Below are 20,149 nucleotides of genomic sequence, written 5' to 3' on the forward strand. Positions count from 1 at the left end.
TCTATCTCGAAAATACGATTGAATTCTTGTAAAATGTACATTTCTCACAATATGTCCAGTTTAGTCCCTTTTAGTTTGTTTGATCAGAATTGCGTACGTACATTTAGCTTGTTTGAAAAAAATAACAATTGTTTTATGAAATGAAAACAACTGAGAAGTCATGCGGTGTCAGGGAACAAATTGTGTTCCACCTCGGAGGTTCCACTGTACACGTCGTCTGTGTGTGCGTAGTCAAAGGAGGAAACTAGTCTAAATGAATTTGTTTTCGTGCCTTCAATAAAGAAAGTCAAAGGAAAAAGAATGACGACGTGTGCTTGTTTCCATGGCGACCGTCTCCGGGAGGCAACTGCCGTCGGATGCCAGTTCATCCCGGTGTCAGCCGACAGCTTTTGCTGCCGCGTGTGATCAACTCTCTCTTTCCCAAGCAGGGCTAGAGTTGCAAGTCCGCCGTAGGGGTTGAAGGTTTCAAGCCAGGTCAAGTGTTTCAAGATGGGTGTTCTAGCCTATGTTCAGGTTTTCTACAAAGTTTCAAGGCAGTCTTACGGTTTTCGAGTCAGGGCGAAGGTTATCTAATTAGGGTTATGAAGTGTGGTTTTAAATCAGGGTCGTGGTTGCAAGATGTTGTTTCAAGCCAGGGTTAGGGTTTCGAACTAAAAATAAGGTTTCAAGTCAAGGGTGGGTTTTTCAAGTTAGGGTTTCAAGCCAGGCTTAATGTTTGTAGTAGTTGGGGTTTGAAATGATGGCTTCAAGCCAACTACATATTCACCTGCTCAGCTCCTGAACTTCCTTCCTGTGACGCAATACGGCGTTGGTTATTTTTGCCAAATTCATTGTGTGCGTTTGCTGCAGTACACCTTGTCGGCCACCAGATGTCAGTAATCACCGGCTGCTGTTTTGCAGTGAAGCTCCTTCAGACTCGTTCTGCGTTTCCAATTATGTTGGTTTTGGGGGGGAGTTATGAAGACAACATTTGACGATATATAGATAAACTAAGCATATATATGGAAAGCCCCCATCAAGACCTTTCATTTGAGGTACAACTCGATGGGGTTTATTACAATTGCACTTTTGACTTGGTTCCTGATTGAGCAAGAAAGGTGTTGTGGTTACTGCGTCATCATATGAAAATATAATGACACAATTTATTTAGAAGGCTCTCGTCCAGACCTTTAGTTTGATATGTGTCTCAAAGGGCTTTGTAGTAAATATGTTTTTAACCTTGTCACTGGTGAATTTTGACCCAAGGCTGTCTCCTAAAATTCAAGGTAAGTCGCGTGGCTACCTACCTGCTACACGTCCGCCAAATTTGGAGACAGTCGGATAAAAATAGAGGAATTTTCTTTTTTTTTTTGGGTTATAATTTACATATTTAACATTGCTTTGACTTTGAACTTGACATTGTAGCTTTAACCTTAAAAAATATCTAAAACCATAGTACCTAAGCGGTGGATGTCAAGTGTTTCCGACCAGCAGCGGAGCTCTCGGGTGTCGCGGCGTGACGACGTACCGTCGTGGTAACTTGATGGAGAGGTCGCCGTGGCGACGACGTGACGGCGTCTTCAATCACGCCGCCGCCGCCGGCGTTGTAATCGATACGTTATGAAGTGTCATAATTCAGAGCTCGCCGTGTGGGCCCTCGAGCTGCGCATAATCGACGGCGTCGCTGTTTGCGCTCACAAGCGGTTTCCTTGCTGGGTTCCGACTGCTAAACGAAATCACCGGGCAACATTCGTCCACGTAGCCACGCAATCCTATTGCTTGATGCTTTCGTGCTGTGTTTGTGGGAGCTTCCTTTAGACAAAAGTAGCGCTTTGGCGTCATCTCGCTGCATTTCAGGACCAAGGAGCTATGTTGAAGTGAGTTGAGGAGCTTCCTTTCCTGTTTCTTACAAAATATTAAAAAAAAATATTTTTCCCCAAAACAAAACACCCTCCCAAAAAAACGTTTTTTCTGTTTAATCTTATTTATTTCCTTCTTTCCTAGAAAAAAAAGACATTTTCCTTTAAAAAAAAAAACTGTTCCTAACAAAAAAAACTATATGTAGTCGTAAAACAGATTTTTTTTTTTTTTTTTTTTAAACAACATAAAACATTTTTTTTCCCTGAAAACAAAAAATACATTATTCTCGTCAGCCATGTAGCTCCATGTAACTAACTGACTGATCGACTGACTAATTGAGTCAATGACTGACTGACTAAGACTAAAACCTGCTGACACGCTAACCGACGAGCCGCGTAAATAACTAGCTGCCTGACTGAGCAACAACATTGTTCGTGTTTGTGGCGTATCACACGAGCAGACCGTATGCGACTGTTTGTTTGTAACTTGATGATTTAGTGGACAAAAGCTCGCCTTGCACCTGTCGCAGAAAACGAGGAAACCCATTGACGCCGTGCAGCAATGCATGCTGGGAACCCTGCCACTGATTGCCTCTCCATCACGTCGGGGCACGGATCCCTGGGGAGCGCCGCTACCGGGGACCGAGCCCGGAAGGAGACAGATGGTGCACGTAAGTTAGGCATATAGCGGATTAAAGAAAATGGTAACTAACCAACCCGCGGTGACTTTTCGACTCCAAAGGGACGCTTGATTGACCCAAAGCCAATCAATAATCAATCTAGGGTGGAAATCTCCTCTTTGGTCAATAATTGTTGTTCCCATAGGAAATCATGTCAAGTAAAAAAACAAAAACTGGTAGTAACTAAGAGGAAGAGGAAGATGGTGGGAGAAAGCGATGAAGATCAGATAATTGTGAGTCGCCGCTCTACTTTCTGAATAGATCGAGTCTGAGGCCTCGGCCCACTTTCACCAAAAAAAAAACAAAAAAAGAAGAAAAAAAACTAGGCTGACGTTTCCAAAAAAGAAGCGACCCAATTATTTTTTATTATTGACTTTTTGGCTCGGTGGCTAATTAGCTGGATGTCTTGTTAGCCGCTTAGTTTGTCAGTTTTAGTTTGTTTTATTTAGCTGGCGGGCATCTTAGCCAGGTGGGCGCTTGACTGGTGAGCCGGTTCGCTTGTTAGCTGAATGATTGGTTGGTTAGCTAACCTGCGGTTAGCAGGTCAGCTGACTGTCGGATGGGTGTCTTGTTTGCTGCTTATTCTGTTAGCTGATTGACTGGTTAACGCATTTGTATGTTGTCTTTCAGCTAACTGGCTTTCAACGTATTTGTTTCATTGTTAGCTAGTTAACTGGTTATTTTGTGATTTAGTTAGATGCTTAGGTCGTTTGTAGGTCACCTTTAGTTGGTAGACTGCTTAACTGGGCGGTGAATTGACTGATTAGCTGGTTAGCTCATTTGTATGTCACCTTTTTAGTTGGTAGATCACTTATCCAGGTGGCAGGTTGACTGGTTAGCGTGTTAACTGCTTGAGCAATTTGCTGCTTGGCTTGCTGTATTCAAACAATTATTATTTTTGTGTGAGTTCAGTGACTGTTTCGCCTATTAGCTTGTTAGCTAATTAACCGGTTGGTTGGTGGGATGGTTGTCGGTGTTTTTTGAAAGCTCACAAGTCGGCTGATTGGATTACTTATTGAATAGTTAGTTGGTTATTTTGTATGCTTGCCAGGTGGTTGACTGGTTAGCTCATTTGGCATTTATCTTTTAGCTGGTTAGCTGATTGACTGGTTAGCATTTTTTTTAGTTTGAGAGATTAGCTGACTGGTGTATTGACTGGTTAGCTGGATGTCTGGATAGCAGGTTAATTGGTGAACTTGTTAACTGCATAGCACATTTGTAGGTCACCTTTTAGCTGGCTGGCTGCTTTGCTTGGTGGATAGTTGACTGGTTAGCTAATTTGTATGTCACATTTCTAGCCGGTATGCCGCTTAGCTCGGTGGCTAGTCAGCTGGTTGCCTGATCTGGTTATCCCTTTGCCTGATTAACTGGTAGGGTGGTGAGACGGTAGGTGGTTTCTTTAACTCGTTGGCGGGTTACCTGACCGGCTTATTGTCAGGTTAGCTAAATGGTTGGTGCACTGTTTAGCTAGTGAGCTAATTTTCTAGCTGGCAGGCTGCTTAACTGGTTAACTGACGATATTATTAGCTTTTCAGCTGCTTGACTACGAGTTAGCTGGTAGCCCGATTAAGTATTTTGCTCGTTAGCTATCTCTCGCCATCTTTTGTTTTTTAAGGGCTGCTGAGGTTGACTGGTTACCTGCAGGTTAGCGAGGCTAGTTTGCTGAATTTAGGCTAATTAGTAGGCTATCTTGTTAGCCTTGTTTATGTATTTGTTTTGTGCAGTGGTAGCCTGATTGTCTAATTTTCTGGTTAGTTAATTTATTGGTGTTCTTTTTTAGCTGGAAGGCTGCCTAGGTTGCAGACACGCACGCACGCATACGCGGCACAAACACACGGCACGGCTACCTGGTAATCCATCATGACAGACTTAGTTACATAACATTTTTATCTGCACGCGGGCACCAAAATGAGCGCAACTTCTGGGTTTCTTCATCTCGGACACACTGTTAGATACACCGCGTGCGCGTGCGCGTGCGTGTGTGTGTGTGCGTGCGTGCGTGCGTGTGCGGATGTCTTCCAGAAACGTTCTGTGATGTCAGCGTAGCTGCAAACAGTCGTCAAAAATATAAACATTATTTTAAACAGGAAAAGTTGATTTTTATTTTATTTTTTATTTTTTTTTACGAGCCAGAAGAGAAAGCGATGTTTCTTTTGTAAACAAACGATGGACACACGTTTATTGGTTGGGGTGTATGCGTGCTGGGGTGACATTTTGGTGAGGAATGAGCTCAAGCTGCAGAAGCTTGAAATAGAAAAATGAGCGTCTGCGTCCCGTCCTGTCGTCAGCTGATTCTGACACGTTGCCGTGGTTACCTCGGTGACGCCTTCTTTCCTTTGGTTCATTTGATGATGATTGATTTTCTTTTTTCTTTCTTGCGTAAATGCAAGAATATTTTTTGGAAACATTGACTTTTTTTTTTTCTTCAAAAAAAGGTATGCCACCATCTTCTGGAAGAAAATCGCACTCTGACTGAATATAAAAATACGATATGCTTTTTGTCTTTAAAACGTGCTGTTCAAAAAGGCTGTCAAACTTTATTTTGTTAGGAACATTTTATATATTAAAAAAAAAATGTATTTCCTAGAAAACAAAATTCAAACCATTTTATTATTTTGTGAGACTGCATTATTTTCTTTTTTATACACAAAAATACAACTTTTTTCTTTGAAAATACAAAACCATGAAAAATGGTGTTATTCTTGAAAAAGACCATATGACAAAAATGTGACTTGTTCCTGAAAGAAGCACCCTTTTCCCCACAAAGAAAAAAGATGAAACAAGGAAAAAGTTTTTCCTTAAAAAAAATACAGTAATTTCCAATGAAAATCATCTCCCCCCCCGCCCCCCCTCAAATAATATGGCTGAAAAATAAAGAAAACATTACATTATCCTTATTAAAGTATGCATATGTATTGATTTGTCTGGTAAGAAATACCACCTTAGTCTCCAGGAAATTATTTTTCTCTTAAAAATAAACCTTTAGTTCTCCCAAAGAAACTTTTCACTGCAGAAAGACTTTTTCCCCTAAAAAAAGCTATGATTGTCTTTTGAAAAATAGATGATCCTTGTGAATCTAAGATTTATTATTTATTGAATTTATTTATTTTTACAAGGAATACTTTTTGTTCTTTCAAAATACCAAACTTTCTTCCTCTTAAAATTATTATTATTTTTTTATACTTTTGCCCCTCACAGAAACTCATACAAACTTGTTTGTTCTTGAAAAACATATGAAGAAAAAAATACTTTTTTCCTCTAAAAATGATGTTTCTTTTGTGTTTTTTTTTCTAAAAAAGAAAAACGTGATCATTGTGGCAGTATGAGTTTTTTAAAACATGGAATACGACTAAAACGTTTTGGTCAAGGAACAAAAAAAAAAATTGTGACTTTCTTTTTTTGCTGAAAGAAACTCATCTTTTTTTTCTGCAGAAATATGATTTTGTTCGAAAAAAATCTCATTATATTTACAAAATAAAAAAGCCACTTTTGATTTGGAAAACTAAGACTTTCTCTCCCCAAAAATCCAGGGAAAAAAATCAAACATTTTATTTTTGTAAACACCAAAAACGACAACATTATTCTCTTAAGCCAAGTCGCTAACACAAGATGAGATCATTTTTTAGGGAATATCATTCTTGTGCCTGATGGAAGCAACGTGAGCGTTTCTCCTGCAGCCACGCCCCTTCCCCCTTCCTCTGCCTCCGATTGGCCGCCCGCTCTCCTCCCTCCGCCGCTCGCCTCCATTCCTGCCAGATTCTCCTCATCCTCTCGACCGAGCTGACGGCTGCCGGCGAGCGTCCGGGAGGCGACCTCCGCCGCCTCCTCCTCCTGCGGTGCAAAGTTGCGCGTTTGCCCGCCGTGAAGATGAGCAGAGGCGCGCCGCCCGCGCATCTCCAGAAGCTCTCCTAAGACGCCGCCAAATCTGACTTTTGGGACCTCAAGGAACAAAGCATCCTCTATGAGAGCTCTCCTTCCTCCTCTCCCTACTCCTCTTCATCCTCCCGCCGCCGCTAGCGTCTTCCCGGCGTGTGACTCGCCTTTCCCGCCCGGCTTGGGGGGTCTGCCGCCGCGGGGGGCAGCCCACGACCGCCGTGCAAGACGCCGCGCGCCGTGCTCCGCGTGAAGAATGCCCAGCAGCCGCGCTTGGCCAAGCCGGCCCACCCGGGCCCGGCGGCGGGCGGCGGCGGCGGCGGCGGGGGCGGCGGCGGCGGCGGCCTCTACATGGAGCGCTCCCAGAGCCGCATCAGTCTGTCGGCGTCCTTCGAGGCGCTCGCCATCTACTTCCCTTGCATGAACTCCTTCGACGAGGACGACGGAGGTACGTGCGTGCGTCGCTGTTCGCGCGGGCCGGGCTTTGTAAAAACAGAAAAAAAAAAAACATCTCTAATTCAGCAACGTTCTGTGTGGAATTGTCGCCCACGCGGAAACAGCCGTGCTTGAAGTCCCATTTTCCAAAAAGTTGTCGATGATTTCAAATGTGCAATTTCCACGTGTTGCCCTTCAAACTCTGCGGATACAAGTGCATAAATGGTCCTAATGACTATACAATCGTAATAACCGTAAAGACATGCAATACCTCCGACGCTTTCAAAATTCAATCATATTCATTCGGAAATAACGGCGCCTATTTTGCTGTCTGCTGTTGTGTGAAAGCAAAGTGGCTGCCTCGTCATGGCACTTCAGAGCACAGATCCCTCCGGTGTATCGCAGCAACATAATAAGGCTAACGCTAACGACACCTTTGGAAAAGAAGCAACAACAAAAAACAAAAGGGACTCTTTCCGCACAAAGAGGCATTGTGCATGGAAAAGCAATAGGAGAAACACAATCTGATATATCAAAAAAACATCTTCAAAAAAAGATTTCCTCAAAGAAACACGATGAAGATTTTCTCGTGGAAACCAGTCATAGAAGTACAAAGAAAAGTAATATTTCCTCAAAGAAACAGGTATTTTCTTTTAAAAACATACTCCAAGAAATACTTTTTTTTTTGCGGGGGGGGGGATACTTCCACAAAGCAACTATTCTCTAAAAAAAGCCTCTAATAAACATCTATTTTTTTTAAAAAAGTTTTTCCTCAAGGAAACATATATTCTTAAAAAATCATCAAAGAAATGCAGCTTTTTTCCCCCCAAAAATATTTCACTTAAGAAAAAAATATTTTTTTTAAAGAGCCACATATAAAACTACGCCATTCTTTTTTTTTTTATTTTACAAAAACGTGACTGTTCTCTCAATAAAACCCCCATAAATGTATTCTTGTAGCTTTATAATTTGACTTTTTACTTTTTCAAAAACAAATATATATATATTTTTCTTTTCAAAAAAATATCAACATTTGTTCTGAAAAGCCCCTGACCCCAAAAAGTAAAAGATGATGATTTTCCACCCAAAAATACGGGTCCATATGTAAACAAACACTGACCGCAAAAAACGACGCAGTCAGTAAACAAGAATGTCTGACGGAGATGAAACGTCATTTGAATTGACCGCCGAATAAAACCAGTCTGTGTCACGCACAGAAAGACATTATTAACATTGAAGTCATATTCGCGATGTTTCGGAACGACCTTCATAGCGGCAGGAGAAGGAGCGACCGGACGTCGAACGATTGACGAGAATCGAAGAGCGCTGCGCCCCAAAACGGAAATGCGGCGTGAAATCAGACAACAGAGACGAAGCGAACAACTTTAGCCATTATTAAGTGCATACAATTTAGCCTGCTCGTCTAAATAAAGATACACATCTCTGTGGACATATTTGGATTTTATTATCAATATTTGTACTTATTTCTTTTTGTCTGGATGGTGGGGCGGCGCCCTTGCGCCCTCTAGTGGCCAGTTGCACCTGTTAAAAAAAAAAAAAAGGCGGAAAAAGTGAACAAAGAACACGCGCGCCGCCATTCACTGGCGACCAGTTAGATCCTGGTTGCGTCGCCAATCACTTGATGTCCACTGAGCGCACGCGCGCAACGTGTGATGATGTCACGTACTTGGCCGCGGTCCACCGTCGTCGTAGGTCACCGAGTGCGCGGCGTGCACGTTCTCTCGTGAAGCGAGCGTCAGCCGTGTGTCGCACACTTTGTGGACGTCGTGGTCAGCGCTTCGTCATGCGGGTTTTTTTGTTGTTGTCTTTTGGGGTTTTTCTTTTATTGAGGGGACCCAACCCTGAAAACTCTTAGTGAGGATTTATCCCTGCTTACTCAATCATTTTTGGGTTTTAAAAAATAAATAAATAAATAAGCAAATGGAAAAAAAATATATCTATGCAATTATAATGGCCATCGATTGTCCGCGGACATCCGCTATTCGCTGTGTTAGCGAATAGCGGGGGTCACGGTATTGTGCACGTCGTATATTAGCACGCTAATTCAAATGCGACCACATCTTGAATATTGCGCAGGGAAGTTCATCTGAGGGACTGTTTGTTTACCTCGCTGGGTGCTTCTGTTTTGGTTAGCAACGGCGTTCCGACGGGACACTGCAGTTAATGTCCACGGGAGTGCTAATCGTTGCTAAAGACGCCGTCGCGAGGAACTTGTCAGCAACATGTGTCAGCGAAAGGGGGGCTGAGGGGGCGGCGGCCCCGGGCATCCCGACGGTTTTGGGTGGGGGTCCTAAACAACTGGACCAGAATTTCGCTTGTTGACATGTGCTAATGGTCCACACTTGAATGATTAAAGACAGCGTTGCAGGGAATTCTCAAAGAATAGGAGACCGTATTACACCTCCATCGCAGGGGTTACGTTACAGACCCCGCCCCCGTGGTAAGTGAATATCCGCGAGAAATATGAAAAAGAAAAATGAGGGTCTTCAAACACACTTTTAAAACAATACACACATATTTAAATACAGACTATATTGAGAGCAAAGGTTAAAACAAATATCCAAATTAATAACACCTACAGTCAAACAAATAAGGTGTTTGCGTCCCGTACTAGCAAGTGTCTCGACTGGTTTGGAAAAAGGATGTCTTGTGCCGTAATCGTAAAAAAAACAAAAAACAAACGTGAAATACATCGCGTGCGTTTGATGTCCTGTCTAACGAACGGGTGGGATGCAGTGTTGTTGTTTGCAGCTGTCCCGGTGCAAGCCTCCATCTTGCCTTCTTCTTTCAAAAATGTCGCACCCGATAGAGCCCGCGCCCCTCTCACGTGCTTCGTCATCCCCCCCCTCCCCTTCCTCCTCCCAGTGGAGCAGACCTCCTTTCCTGACACGCCATTTTTTACTCCTGACTGTTTTGGGTCACACACCCCCCCCCCCCCCCTCTCCATCTGCCCCCCCCATCTGCCTCCCTCATCCGTCTTCCTCCCGTGCTCGACGCCGGACCCCGAAGCGGCTTTGTTGCGTCCATTTGTGTCGTCTGTAGACAGACGCGTGTGTGTCAAGAGTGCGCGTGTGTCCGTTCCGTAAGGAGACGCTGGCGTCCTCGTGAGAAGGTCGCGTGCGCCGCTTCGCAAGCGGCCAGACGAAACACACACGCGCGGCTCGCTCGCGCCCATAATGGCGTCCTCGTATTGATTTTTGCAGTTTATGATGTGGCAACGAGATGAAGTGTCGTTGCGTTGTCATCATCGTTGTTGCTGTTGTGGTGCGGCTGTGTGTTTCCCGCGTGCGCGTGTTTTTCTCTTCCGTCCGTCTTGTGTCGTCTTTGCCTGGGAAAAGGATTTATGGCGGCATCAAATGATCTTTTTCAAGGTCAGCCAGTGAAACAAGATTTTAAAACACTCTTAATATCCGGTGTGTGTGCGTATGTGTGTGTGTGTGTGTGTGTGTGTGCGTGCGTGCGCAGTGGACACGGAGGGCCGCAAGCTGAAGGGCGCCATCCAGAGGAGCACGGAGACGGGCCTGGCGGTGGAGATGCCGAGTCGGCCGCCGCGCCAGGCCAGCCACGAGTCCATCGAGGACAGCATGAACAGTTACGGCTCGGAGGGCAAGTGAGTACGGCGGGCGGGCGGGGGTCATCGACTCGTCTCACGCCGCCAGTTAACGTCGGCGTTGTCCAGTCTCGGAAGGCGGAACATTTGAACTACTGTTGCGTTGAAAGCAACGGTTGCGCGCGGATGCAGTTCGACTTTTGCCGGACTTTGTCTTTTTGGGCAAAAGATGCCGCACAAGCGGCGTCCTGTTCCGATTCTGATCGGAAGCCGGAAAACGCCAAGCTCAGAAAATCCATCAACTGTATCGCTCGGTGTGTTGTGTGAAATTCGTACGTGGATAAATTCCAGGTCTTCTGTTCCGGTTCCTGCGTATTTGTCAATTTCAAGGAAGCTACGCAGGCGGCGTGCCGCCTCGCCTGACGGCTCCGGCTCGTGAACTTTAACCCCTGTATCGCTCAGCGTCGCGTGTGAAAGACACAGGCAGATCAATTGTGTCCTCTCTCCCAATTTGTCCGCTGCGTCGTACTTTTTCGGCGCACCTTTCCGAGTCTGCCGTCGTGGTCGTCGGCATCATCGGCAGCGGCCTCCCGATCTCTAGAGCCGTAGGCTTATGACCTCATCGGAAAGCACACGAGCGTCGCACTGCACACACGCGCGCGTCGTTGCCAACCTGGCTATGAAATCCTTCCGTTACATAAGGAGGGGGGCTTTAAAATCAGCAGAGGATGATTGCATCACACAGACACGCGCGCTATTTAACAATTCAATTTATGATTTGGCAGCCAAAGCGGTTTTGGCTCCAAAAGTGCAGCGAAACACGAAAGGGCCGGCGGAGACGCGGGTGGGCGGCACCCGAGGGAAGGCCGGCGGCGCGTCGGCTGACGAGGGACGCCAGCAGCCAATGGCGAGGAAACAAACGCAAGCCGAGCGAAGTTCCCGTGCGGATGCACAAAAGTATCCGGTAAATTTATGGTACATTTTTTCATCCAAAAAAAGGCTCAGAAAAAAAGTACAAATTCATCGTAAGAATTAACCAAGTATTTGTCCAAAATGCAATCTTCTTGGATGAGTTTCTTTTTGGTTTTTCAACCAAAATATGAATTTTCCCCCTCAAAGGACAATTTTGTCCCCGCAAAAATAAAAAATATCTCTTCAGAGAAACATTTGTTTCTTAAAAAATGGATTCTTTGTGGTTATGACTTTTATTTTTGAACCAAAGAACAAATCATTTTCCCTTTTATTGATAAAAACGAAACATTTCCTTAAAGAAGCATGTATTATTTTCTCAAAATATTTATGTTCCTTCCAACAAATGCACCTTTCTTTTTCCCAAAAAGGATCCTATTTCCTCAAAGAGAAACGTTATTTTTGAATTTTCTTCAAGGAAATGCTTATTTCTTCTATTTATTTTCTTTCTTTTTTCTTTTTATTTAACAAGAAAATCTACTTTCCTCCATGAAAACATGCCTGTGAAAAATGTATCAATATTTCTTCAAAGAACTATCTGTTTTTTTTTTTTTTTTTTTTAATTTTGCAAAATAATACAAATATTTTCTCAAAGAAAAACGTATTTGAAAATGTCATCTAACAAATGCATATTTTTCTTGAAAAAAAGATTTTGGCCTGTCAAATATACACACGGATGGAACTAAAGTGCGAAGAACTCGAGTTTTCATGTATTTTGTTTTTGGTCGAACAATTAGCAGCGTATCGATACAATTGCAAACAGGTTTGTCGTGTTGCGGAGTGCGCACAGTTTGTTCGTCACATATCCACTAAGCCGGGCAGATAACCGGAAATGTCATATCACGTCAGAGTGGGAGAAAATAATCGTGAAAAGTGGATCAAGTATGACCTTGGATATGCGTGATGATGTCAGTTATTATTTTTTGGGGTGTTATTTTTCCAGCGTAATCCCCCCCCCCCCCCGCAGCTATGTTGTCATGTAAAACTGTAATACCCACTCACTCACTCACTGGGCTACTGTTGATGGATTGATTTGCATTATTAATATACCGCACATACATACTGTATAAATATAATCTAGTCTGACTCCATCACAGCCGGCTGGTTATTGCCGCTAAAAACAATCCCACTTGACGAATGCGAACGATTAAAATGAGCATCGAATCATTTTTGAATAATTCATCCCCTGAAGCCAGTTCGACTGAACAACAACAAATTCGGTCGGCGTGGCTATCCTGAGGAGATCCAAAAAAAAAAAAAAAAAGATTATTATTTTTTTTAAATTCAGGTTTTACTCATCAATGTGGGGGAAAAAACAAAAAAAAACACACAAAAAAACAACTCGATCCCCAAAAAGTCTTACGAAGCCGTGCCGGAAAAGACACAGGAAGTGTGCCGGTTTGGTTTGAAGTGGACACGTCGCAGTTCTTGATTGGGCGTTTGAAAATTGCGGAATTGCGTCGGCGTGCCCGTCGCGCATCAAAGTCTCGAGATGTTTTGCTCGAAAAGACACCCAAAAAAAAAAAGCCACGTCAAAATGTCTCGTCCCATCTGAGCGGATGCGGCTGGCGATTCGCGCACTCGACAAACGTAAAATATTCAAATGAGCGGCGCCGAGACTCTAATCTTAGCATAAACGACTAATCTGGACTAAGTGATTTTGTTGCGCAGAGACTGTAAATTATTCACTAACGCCTGCCAAGATGTTCTGCACTTAATGAAAACGCCGGTCCAATTGCTGCGTCTTCCGCTTCCTGTGCCAGAATCCTCTCGTAAATATCCCGAAAACATTGGCCGACGTCGTGCGGCTGGATGTCGGAGAGGATCTGACTTTGTGCGTTTGTTGTATTTGTGTTTTCGTAGCCTCAACTACAGCGGCATGTGCCTGGCCTCGGACGCCCAGTTCAGCGACTTCCTGGACGGGATGGGACCGGCCCAATTTGTCGGCCGCCAGACGCTGGCCATGACGTCCATGGGTGAGCCGGACCGTTAAGCATTTAGCACGTTAGCGCTTCGACCGGCGACGGGAGCGATCGTTTGCATTTCCCGATCCGAAACTGAACCCGGAGAAACTCCACAATGCTAATAAACGTTGCGGAGCCCTCGCCCTCGCCGCACCCTAATTCCGATTTTCACTCCCGCAACGATGCGGGAGGAAAAACTGCTTTGGTAGAAGTACAGATACTCAGTACAGCGTGAGGGACCTTAACCCCTAACGTGAACCATTGTACTGTGCCTTATATCTTATTCTTTACACTTTATACCCTAACCCACTAACATGAAACCCCGAGCTTTTAGCGCGGGCACTCCAATACAAATCGTAAAGGCCCCCAAACATTATTGTCAATCATTTAAATACGGCTGGGTTATGAACAACGCTCTTTTCGGTGGCGTGTCAAATGTACATACGGGGTTTGTTTTCACTTGGCAGGGACTCTAAAGTTCCAAACGTATCGTATTCTTGTGGCGAGCGACTGATTGCGAACGATTGCGTCCAGGTGATGTGGAGATCGGCCTGATGGAGAGGAACGGAGGTCTGGAGGTGGAGGTGGTCCAGGCCAGACGACTCACGGTGAAAGCGGGATCCAAGGGGCCTCCCGGTAATTCCCTCACGCTGACCCGTGTCGCCAGAACGTAGGACGTGCGTGCGCTTGCGTAATGCGGAACGCCGCGGAGTCGCGGGAGAACGAAAGCGGACCGGGACAAAAAGGATAAACGGCACAACAAAAACGAAAAACGGGAAGCAAAGCCACTTTCGCTCTCCTGTGTGCTTTGTCGCCGGATTCGCAGCCACGCTTGCGTTAGCGTGACGATACGCGCAGCGATATTATACTTCGAGAAATCAAAAGTGTTTATTCGAATACAATCATCTATCCATCCATTTTCTCAACCGCTTTACAATGGTCAAATAATCATATTGGAATGATCAATACAAAAAAAAAAATTGCAACGAAAAAAAATCTCATTCATAAAAAAATGATATATATATATATATATATATATATATCTGAATTCAAAGCTTCATTCGAAAAATTCTCACTAAAACAAAACATACAAATGTACATGATTTTTGGGGGATCATTTTGTTAAAATTGAAATTTGAAAAAAATAGCCTCAATATTTTAGATAAAATAAATACCAATCCAAAAACTATTACATAAATAAGTCGATACGTCAAAATACTAGTATTCCGTCATAGAAAAAATACAATCGTCAATGATAAAAAAATGATGTAAAGTTTAGAAATAAAAGCTGAATACAAAAAATAATGACAAATATAACTCATCCAGTTTTAATAAAGACAAAGGATGAATCCCAAAAATGTACAGTGTATGTATTTTAGCTACAGATTGATATCTTCAAGTGAAATAAAAACAGCTTTTTCGTTTTTTTGTTCATTTCCATGACTTTCCTTTCTGCCGATGTTTTTTGTCATCGGAAATTGCGATGATGTCGCAAAGCGCGATTTGCGTCCGATCCACGTTTTGTGCCGTGTTTTGGCTGTGCGCGCAGCGGCCTACATCAAAGTCTACCTGCTGGAGAACGGCACCTGCGTGGCCAAGAAGAAAACCAAGTCCGCCAGGAAGTCTCTGGACCCTCTTTACAACCAAGTACTGGTCTTCTCCGAGAGCCCTCAGGGGAAGGTGCTGCAGGTACGGCAAACGCAGACTATGCGCGCTCACTTCCCAAATGTCATTTGGTTTTCCGTTTTGCCGCCGCGCTTCGTGCCAACTCTACGATGAACGATCCGACCCTTGGCAGTTTGCCATCGTCCGCCGCTCTAATATGAGGGCGTCAAATTGAGCGGCAAACGGGCAAAATCTCCAGGAGAAGTTTGTCTATCGATTAAGAACCCCTCCCTCCAAGCGTTTTTTTGATTTCTTTGTGGTTGTTGTGGTCGCGTCTCCAGCTGATCGTTTGGGGCAACTACGGGCGCATGGAGCGCAAGTGCTTCATGGGCGTCGCCCGCATCCTATTGGAGGAGCTGGACCTGAGCAGCGCGGTGATCGGCTGGTACAAGCTGTTCCCTACCTCGTCCACGGTGGAGCCCACCAGCGCGCCCCTCATGCGCCACTCGTCACAGATGTCCCTGGAGAGCGCCGTGGGGCCCTGCGGCGAGCGCCCCTGAGACCGCCGCCCGCACCTTCGGCACGGGACTTTGGACTCGCTCGAGGTTCCCGTCCTCTCTTTTGGGACCGCTCGCCCCCCGTTTGGACCAACTCCACGCTGCAGGCTCAGCATCCGTCAAACTCGCTCTCGCGTCGTCGTCGTCGTCGTCGTCTTCCGCAGTGTCGTCGGCGTCTTTTTGTCTCCTTGCGCAACGCTTCTCAAATATTTGGGGTCCAGGGGAGGAACCTTTCCGGGGACCGACCCCGACATCCCGACGCCAGTTAAACGGAACTACCGTTTGCTCCACCTAATTGCGAGAGAAATTCAAAATGTGCTAGTTTTCGAGAATAATGTTGTAACGATACAATAACGGATGAATATTTCGGGGAGGAAAAAGTATTTACAAAAACTAACTTAGACAAGTGAAAAAAAAAATGGACAAAACCAACATACAAAATGACAAAAGACAGCACATGGGCAAAAGGAAATGACTAAATTGAAATTAAAAATCACAAATGCAAAAAGCTAATTCACAAAAGTAATACAATTCATTGAGAAAACCAATAAACCTAATTTACCCTTTATATATATCTATATCTATATATTAACAAGAGTTTAAGTTAAAAAAAAAAACGCCAAATGCTTCAGAAATTCAAAGTTTGACTACAATCTTACTAGAATAAACTTTACTTTTTTTTGTTATTCCCATAGAAAGTTGTAATATTAAAAGAAAATTTTTAGTGAGGAAGAAATTCCTGGTTTAACAAGTGAACCTTTTTCACTTTTACGCCCCCAAATTGGCCGATATTCTACCAAATAATATGCCTTTTGTTCTAAAAAAATAAAATAAAATAAAATTAAAAAAAAAAAAAAACAACCGAGACTTTTTTCCTGTAATAATGCACCTTTTCTTAAAAAACAACGACGACGACTTTGTTAATGCAGGGATGTCAGATTTATGTGACAATAGGTCATCATCATATCAGAGCTTTTAATTGGCCCAAAGTTCAGAAAATTGCAAAAAGTTTGAGAAGCACTCATGTTTCCGTGTGAGCCGCATTTTAACATCATCACTACAAACTACGATATCTCGGCTTGGGATTTTTTTTCACCGTCCAGACCAGGAACGATTTGAATGTAAAGTTTGTATCGGACGAAGATTGACAATGTAGCAAAGGGTGAACGACAGACGTATTAGATGTGAGGAGAAGATTTCATTATAAGCCAACAAATATAGATATAGATATCTTACAGAAGTAAGAAAAAGCCATTTACAAAACTAAACAAATTCATTGACAACAGCAAAAATACATCTGCAAAAAAAAAAAAATGAAACAAAAAATTGAATAATGTAATCAAATTTACAAAACAAATCATTTTAAAAAGGTGGGGGGAAAAAAATATTAACAGCAAATTTACAAACACAAATTAAAAACAAATGTGCAAAAGTAAAAACAAGTGTACAAAAGACGCGTAAAAGGATAAAAACGTTTTTAAAAACGTATAAAGCAAACTTACAGAAGTCATAAGGAATGTACAAAATCAAAAAAATAAATTACAGAAGATAAACATTGAATTAAATAAATAATGTACAGAATCAAAAACTCATTTACAATACTAAGAAAAATCCACTTATGAAACTAAACAAATTCATTTACAAAATTTAAAAATGATCAAAATAAAACAGGAAATAAAAACAGGAAAAAACAGGAAATAAAAACATGAGTACAAAATTAAATAAACAATCGAATAAGTTAATCCAAGTTACAAAAGTAAAACAACAATCAAAACAAATCATTTTAAAAAGGTAGAAAAAATATTAAAAGCAAATTTACAAGCATAAAAATATCACAATTGTACAAAAGGAAGAACAAGTGTACAAAAGACGCATAAAAGGATAAAAACTGATTTACAAAAGAATAACACAAACTTCCAGAAGTCAAAAGGAATGTACAAAAGCAAAAATATAAATTACCAAAGAAAATAATTCAATAAAAGAAATCATTGACATAATCCAAAACTACTTTACAATACTAAGAAAAATCCACTTGTGAGACTAAACAAATGAATTTACAAAATTAAAAAAATATCAAAATAAACCAGGAAATAAATACATGAATGCAAAATTAAATAAACAATTGAATAAATGAATCAAATTTACAAAAGGAACAAAAATGTAAAAAAGTAGAAAACATTTAAAACAACTTTACAAAAGTAGAAATTTACAAAAGTCAAAACAAGTGGACAAAAGTATTATAACTGATTGACGGACGTCTATGGTAAACTTACAGAAGTCGAAATGAATTTACATCAGTAAAATGAACATTTACCAAAGCAAGACGAAGTAAAAAAAAATATGAAATCAAAACTCATTTAAAAAAATACCAAAATGAAAACCAACTGAAATATGTTATCGATTTTACAAAAGTAAAAACAAAAGGAACAAAGTAAAAAGGCAGACAAAATAAAAAACAAATGTACAAAAGTCAAAACAAGGGTGTACAAAAATATTAAATTAATTTGCAATGGTATAAAAACTGATTCAAAAAATGATAAAGCAAACTTACACATGTAAAATTGAATGTACAAAAGCAAAAAAAAAAGTAAGACATAAATTTACCAAAGACAAAATAAAAAACGAACAAAATAATGAGTTTTAAAAAGTAAAACCCACATTTACAAAAGTCAAAATGTTCTTTTGCAACTAACGTTAACTGTACTCGTGACATCGACGGCGTGAAATGTGCTCCGGAATATTCCGTCCAGTCGTGTGGTTTGTTTTGTTTCTTTGACTAGAAAGCTTGTTTGTGGGAAAGTCTTGTAGCATATTTGTACCCTTCATCTACTTGTTTTTGTTTTGGCTAACCGCTACCGTCGCTAACGTGCCAACTTTGACCAGCAAGTGTCTTTCTTCATTTCATCACAAGGTAGCGTCACGTAAAGCCGCCGCCGCCGCGGCTCGGAACATTTCGTCAGTTAGTCGTTAGCTTCGTGTTAGCGTGACGAGAGGATTTCATTTCAGGCACTTTAGGATTCTTCACGTGGTATAAATATTTATGATTGTGCGCCAAAGGATTTAGCCGGGGAACATGGGAATGCTAGCTTGTAGCGTTAGCCGCTAGCATCTGCATGCAGCCTAATGGGCAGTTAGCACGGCGAGGCTAGGCTAAAGGACAAAACATGATGTAGCATATTTGTTAGCGATAATTTTTTTGTCATCTTTTGTAAACAAGTAAAAGTTTGTAATCCCTCCAAGGATTAGATTTTTTTATTATTACTTTTTGATTTCCATTTCTGGGCAAATCTTCATTTTACACTCAAATATTTGAATTAAAATATCTTTTTTAATTTGGTTTATCTGAACTAGGGATGGGCGCGTAGCGATGCCAGGTATCGGTACTGGGCCGAAACCGACCTTATTTCAAGATATCTGGTACTTGTCAAGGCTGCCGATCCCAGCCGCCGAAAAAAAAACAAAACCAATTACAATTAGACATGAAGTAAGTCCTCCTCGCCAGGAGTCGGCGCTACACTGTGGCGGTTTGAGACATCGGCGAATGCTCACGTGCATCAGAAAGAGAGAAATATCTCCGTTCACAAATTACGTGTCATTGTGTTAATTGAAATGTTATGGGATTAAGACTACTAGTGGTATCGGTACTGGTTCTGGGTATCGGTGAGTACTCATGAGGGAATACGCGTACTGGTATCGGTCTGGGAAAAAAGTGGTATTGAACATCCCTAATCTGAACGAGTTTGGGCCTCAGGTTTGCCAGTAGCAGCACTGCAGGGAAATTATTATTTTTATTTTTATGATGATGATGATGATTATTATTATATTTGTACACCAAAAAATCTAAAGCTACATTGTGATAAGCAATAAAAACCCAAAGCTGCTGTCATCAGGGCAGTTTTTTTCTTTTTGTTTTTGTTGTGAAGAGATTCAACGTCCGCCCTATGCTAACATGCTAATGTGCTAGCCTGTAGCCTGGATCATCATCGTGCTATGAGCATATGGAGTCACTGCTTTTTTTAACAATGCAAAAAATAAACAAATTGAAGACACACAAGAGATGTAGATGTTATGATATAAATATTTAATATATTTAATTGAAAACAAATCTAAGGAATGTTTGTTTTTTTGTGCCGAAACATTTCCTGAGAGAAACCCGTTTACACACAATTCAGTATACTTTGCAATTGCTGTTATTACAATTATTACGACAAAGACGTTATCCAACGTAAGCTGTTTAGCTGTTAGCGGCTAGCAATCGTGTTTTTTAGGTCGTGACAAGAACTACATTTCATGACAAAAATCGGAAGCGTTCCCTCCGCCGAGCGACACGGAGCACGTCAACTTCTCGTTTTGATGACGTCTTTTGGAACTGAAATGTTTGTTCCTCACCTCGAAAAGCTCCGTCAAATGCATTTGATTGAGTTGAGGCAGTCGAAGCCTCGGCGGAGGTCCGCTCTGCTGTGTTTGATTCGAGCGCTAATACGTTAAGCGAAGGCCTTACGCGCACGGCAGATACGTTGCCTCTGAGGACTAACGTCGATGAGAGCGCGGGGAGGCGGAAAAAAACAAAAACAAAAAAATTGTACGCATCAATGTTATTGAATGTATGAATTCAACTCATGAGTCCTGACAAAAGTCATTTTCTTTCGACTTGTTT

The 20,149-nt window shown here is 42.1% G+C and overlaps 1 protein-coding gene across 1 annotated transcript; it reads left to right on the forward strand.

Moving 5' to 3' along the window:
* The first annotated feature begins 6,294 nt into the window (after positions 1-6,294).
* Positions 6,295-19,546, forward strand: rims4 (regulating synaptic membrane exocytosis 4). Its single transcript, XM_061688332.1, has 6 exons — positions 6,295-6,839; positions 10,313-10,457; positions 13,230-13,342; positions 13,865-13,966; positions 14,880-15,019; positions 15,277-19,546. Exons 1-6 carry the CDS (start codon positions 6,743-6,745, stop codon positions 15,493-15,495), a joined length of 816 nt encoding a protein of 271 aa, XP_061544316.1. The 5' UTR covers positions 6,295-6,742; the 3' UTR covers positions 15,496-19,546.
* The last annotated feature ends 603 nt before the right edge of the window (positions 19,547-20,149 follow it).

The sequence above is a fragment of the Phycodurus eques genome, chromosome 10, assembly GCF_024500275.1.
Source record: "Phycodurus eques isolate BA_2022a chromosome 10, UOR_Pequ_1.1, whole genome shotgun sequence".
Classification (NCBI taxonomy): Eukaryota; Metazoa; Chordata; class Actinopteri; order Syngnathiformes; family Syngnathidae; genus Phycodurus; species Phycodurus eques.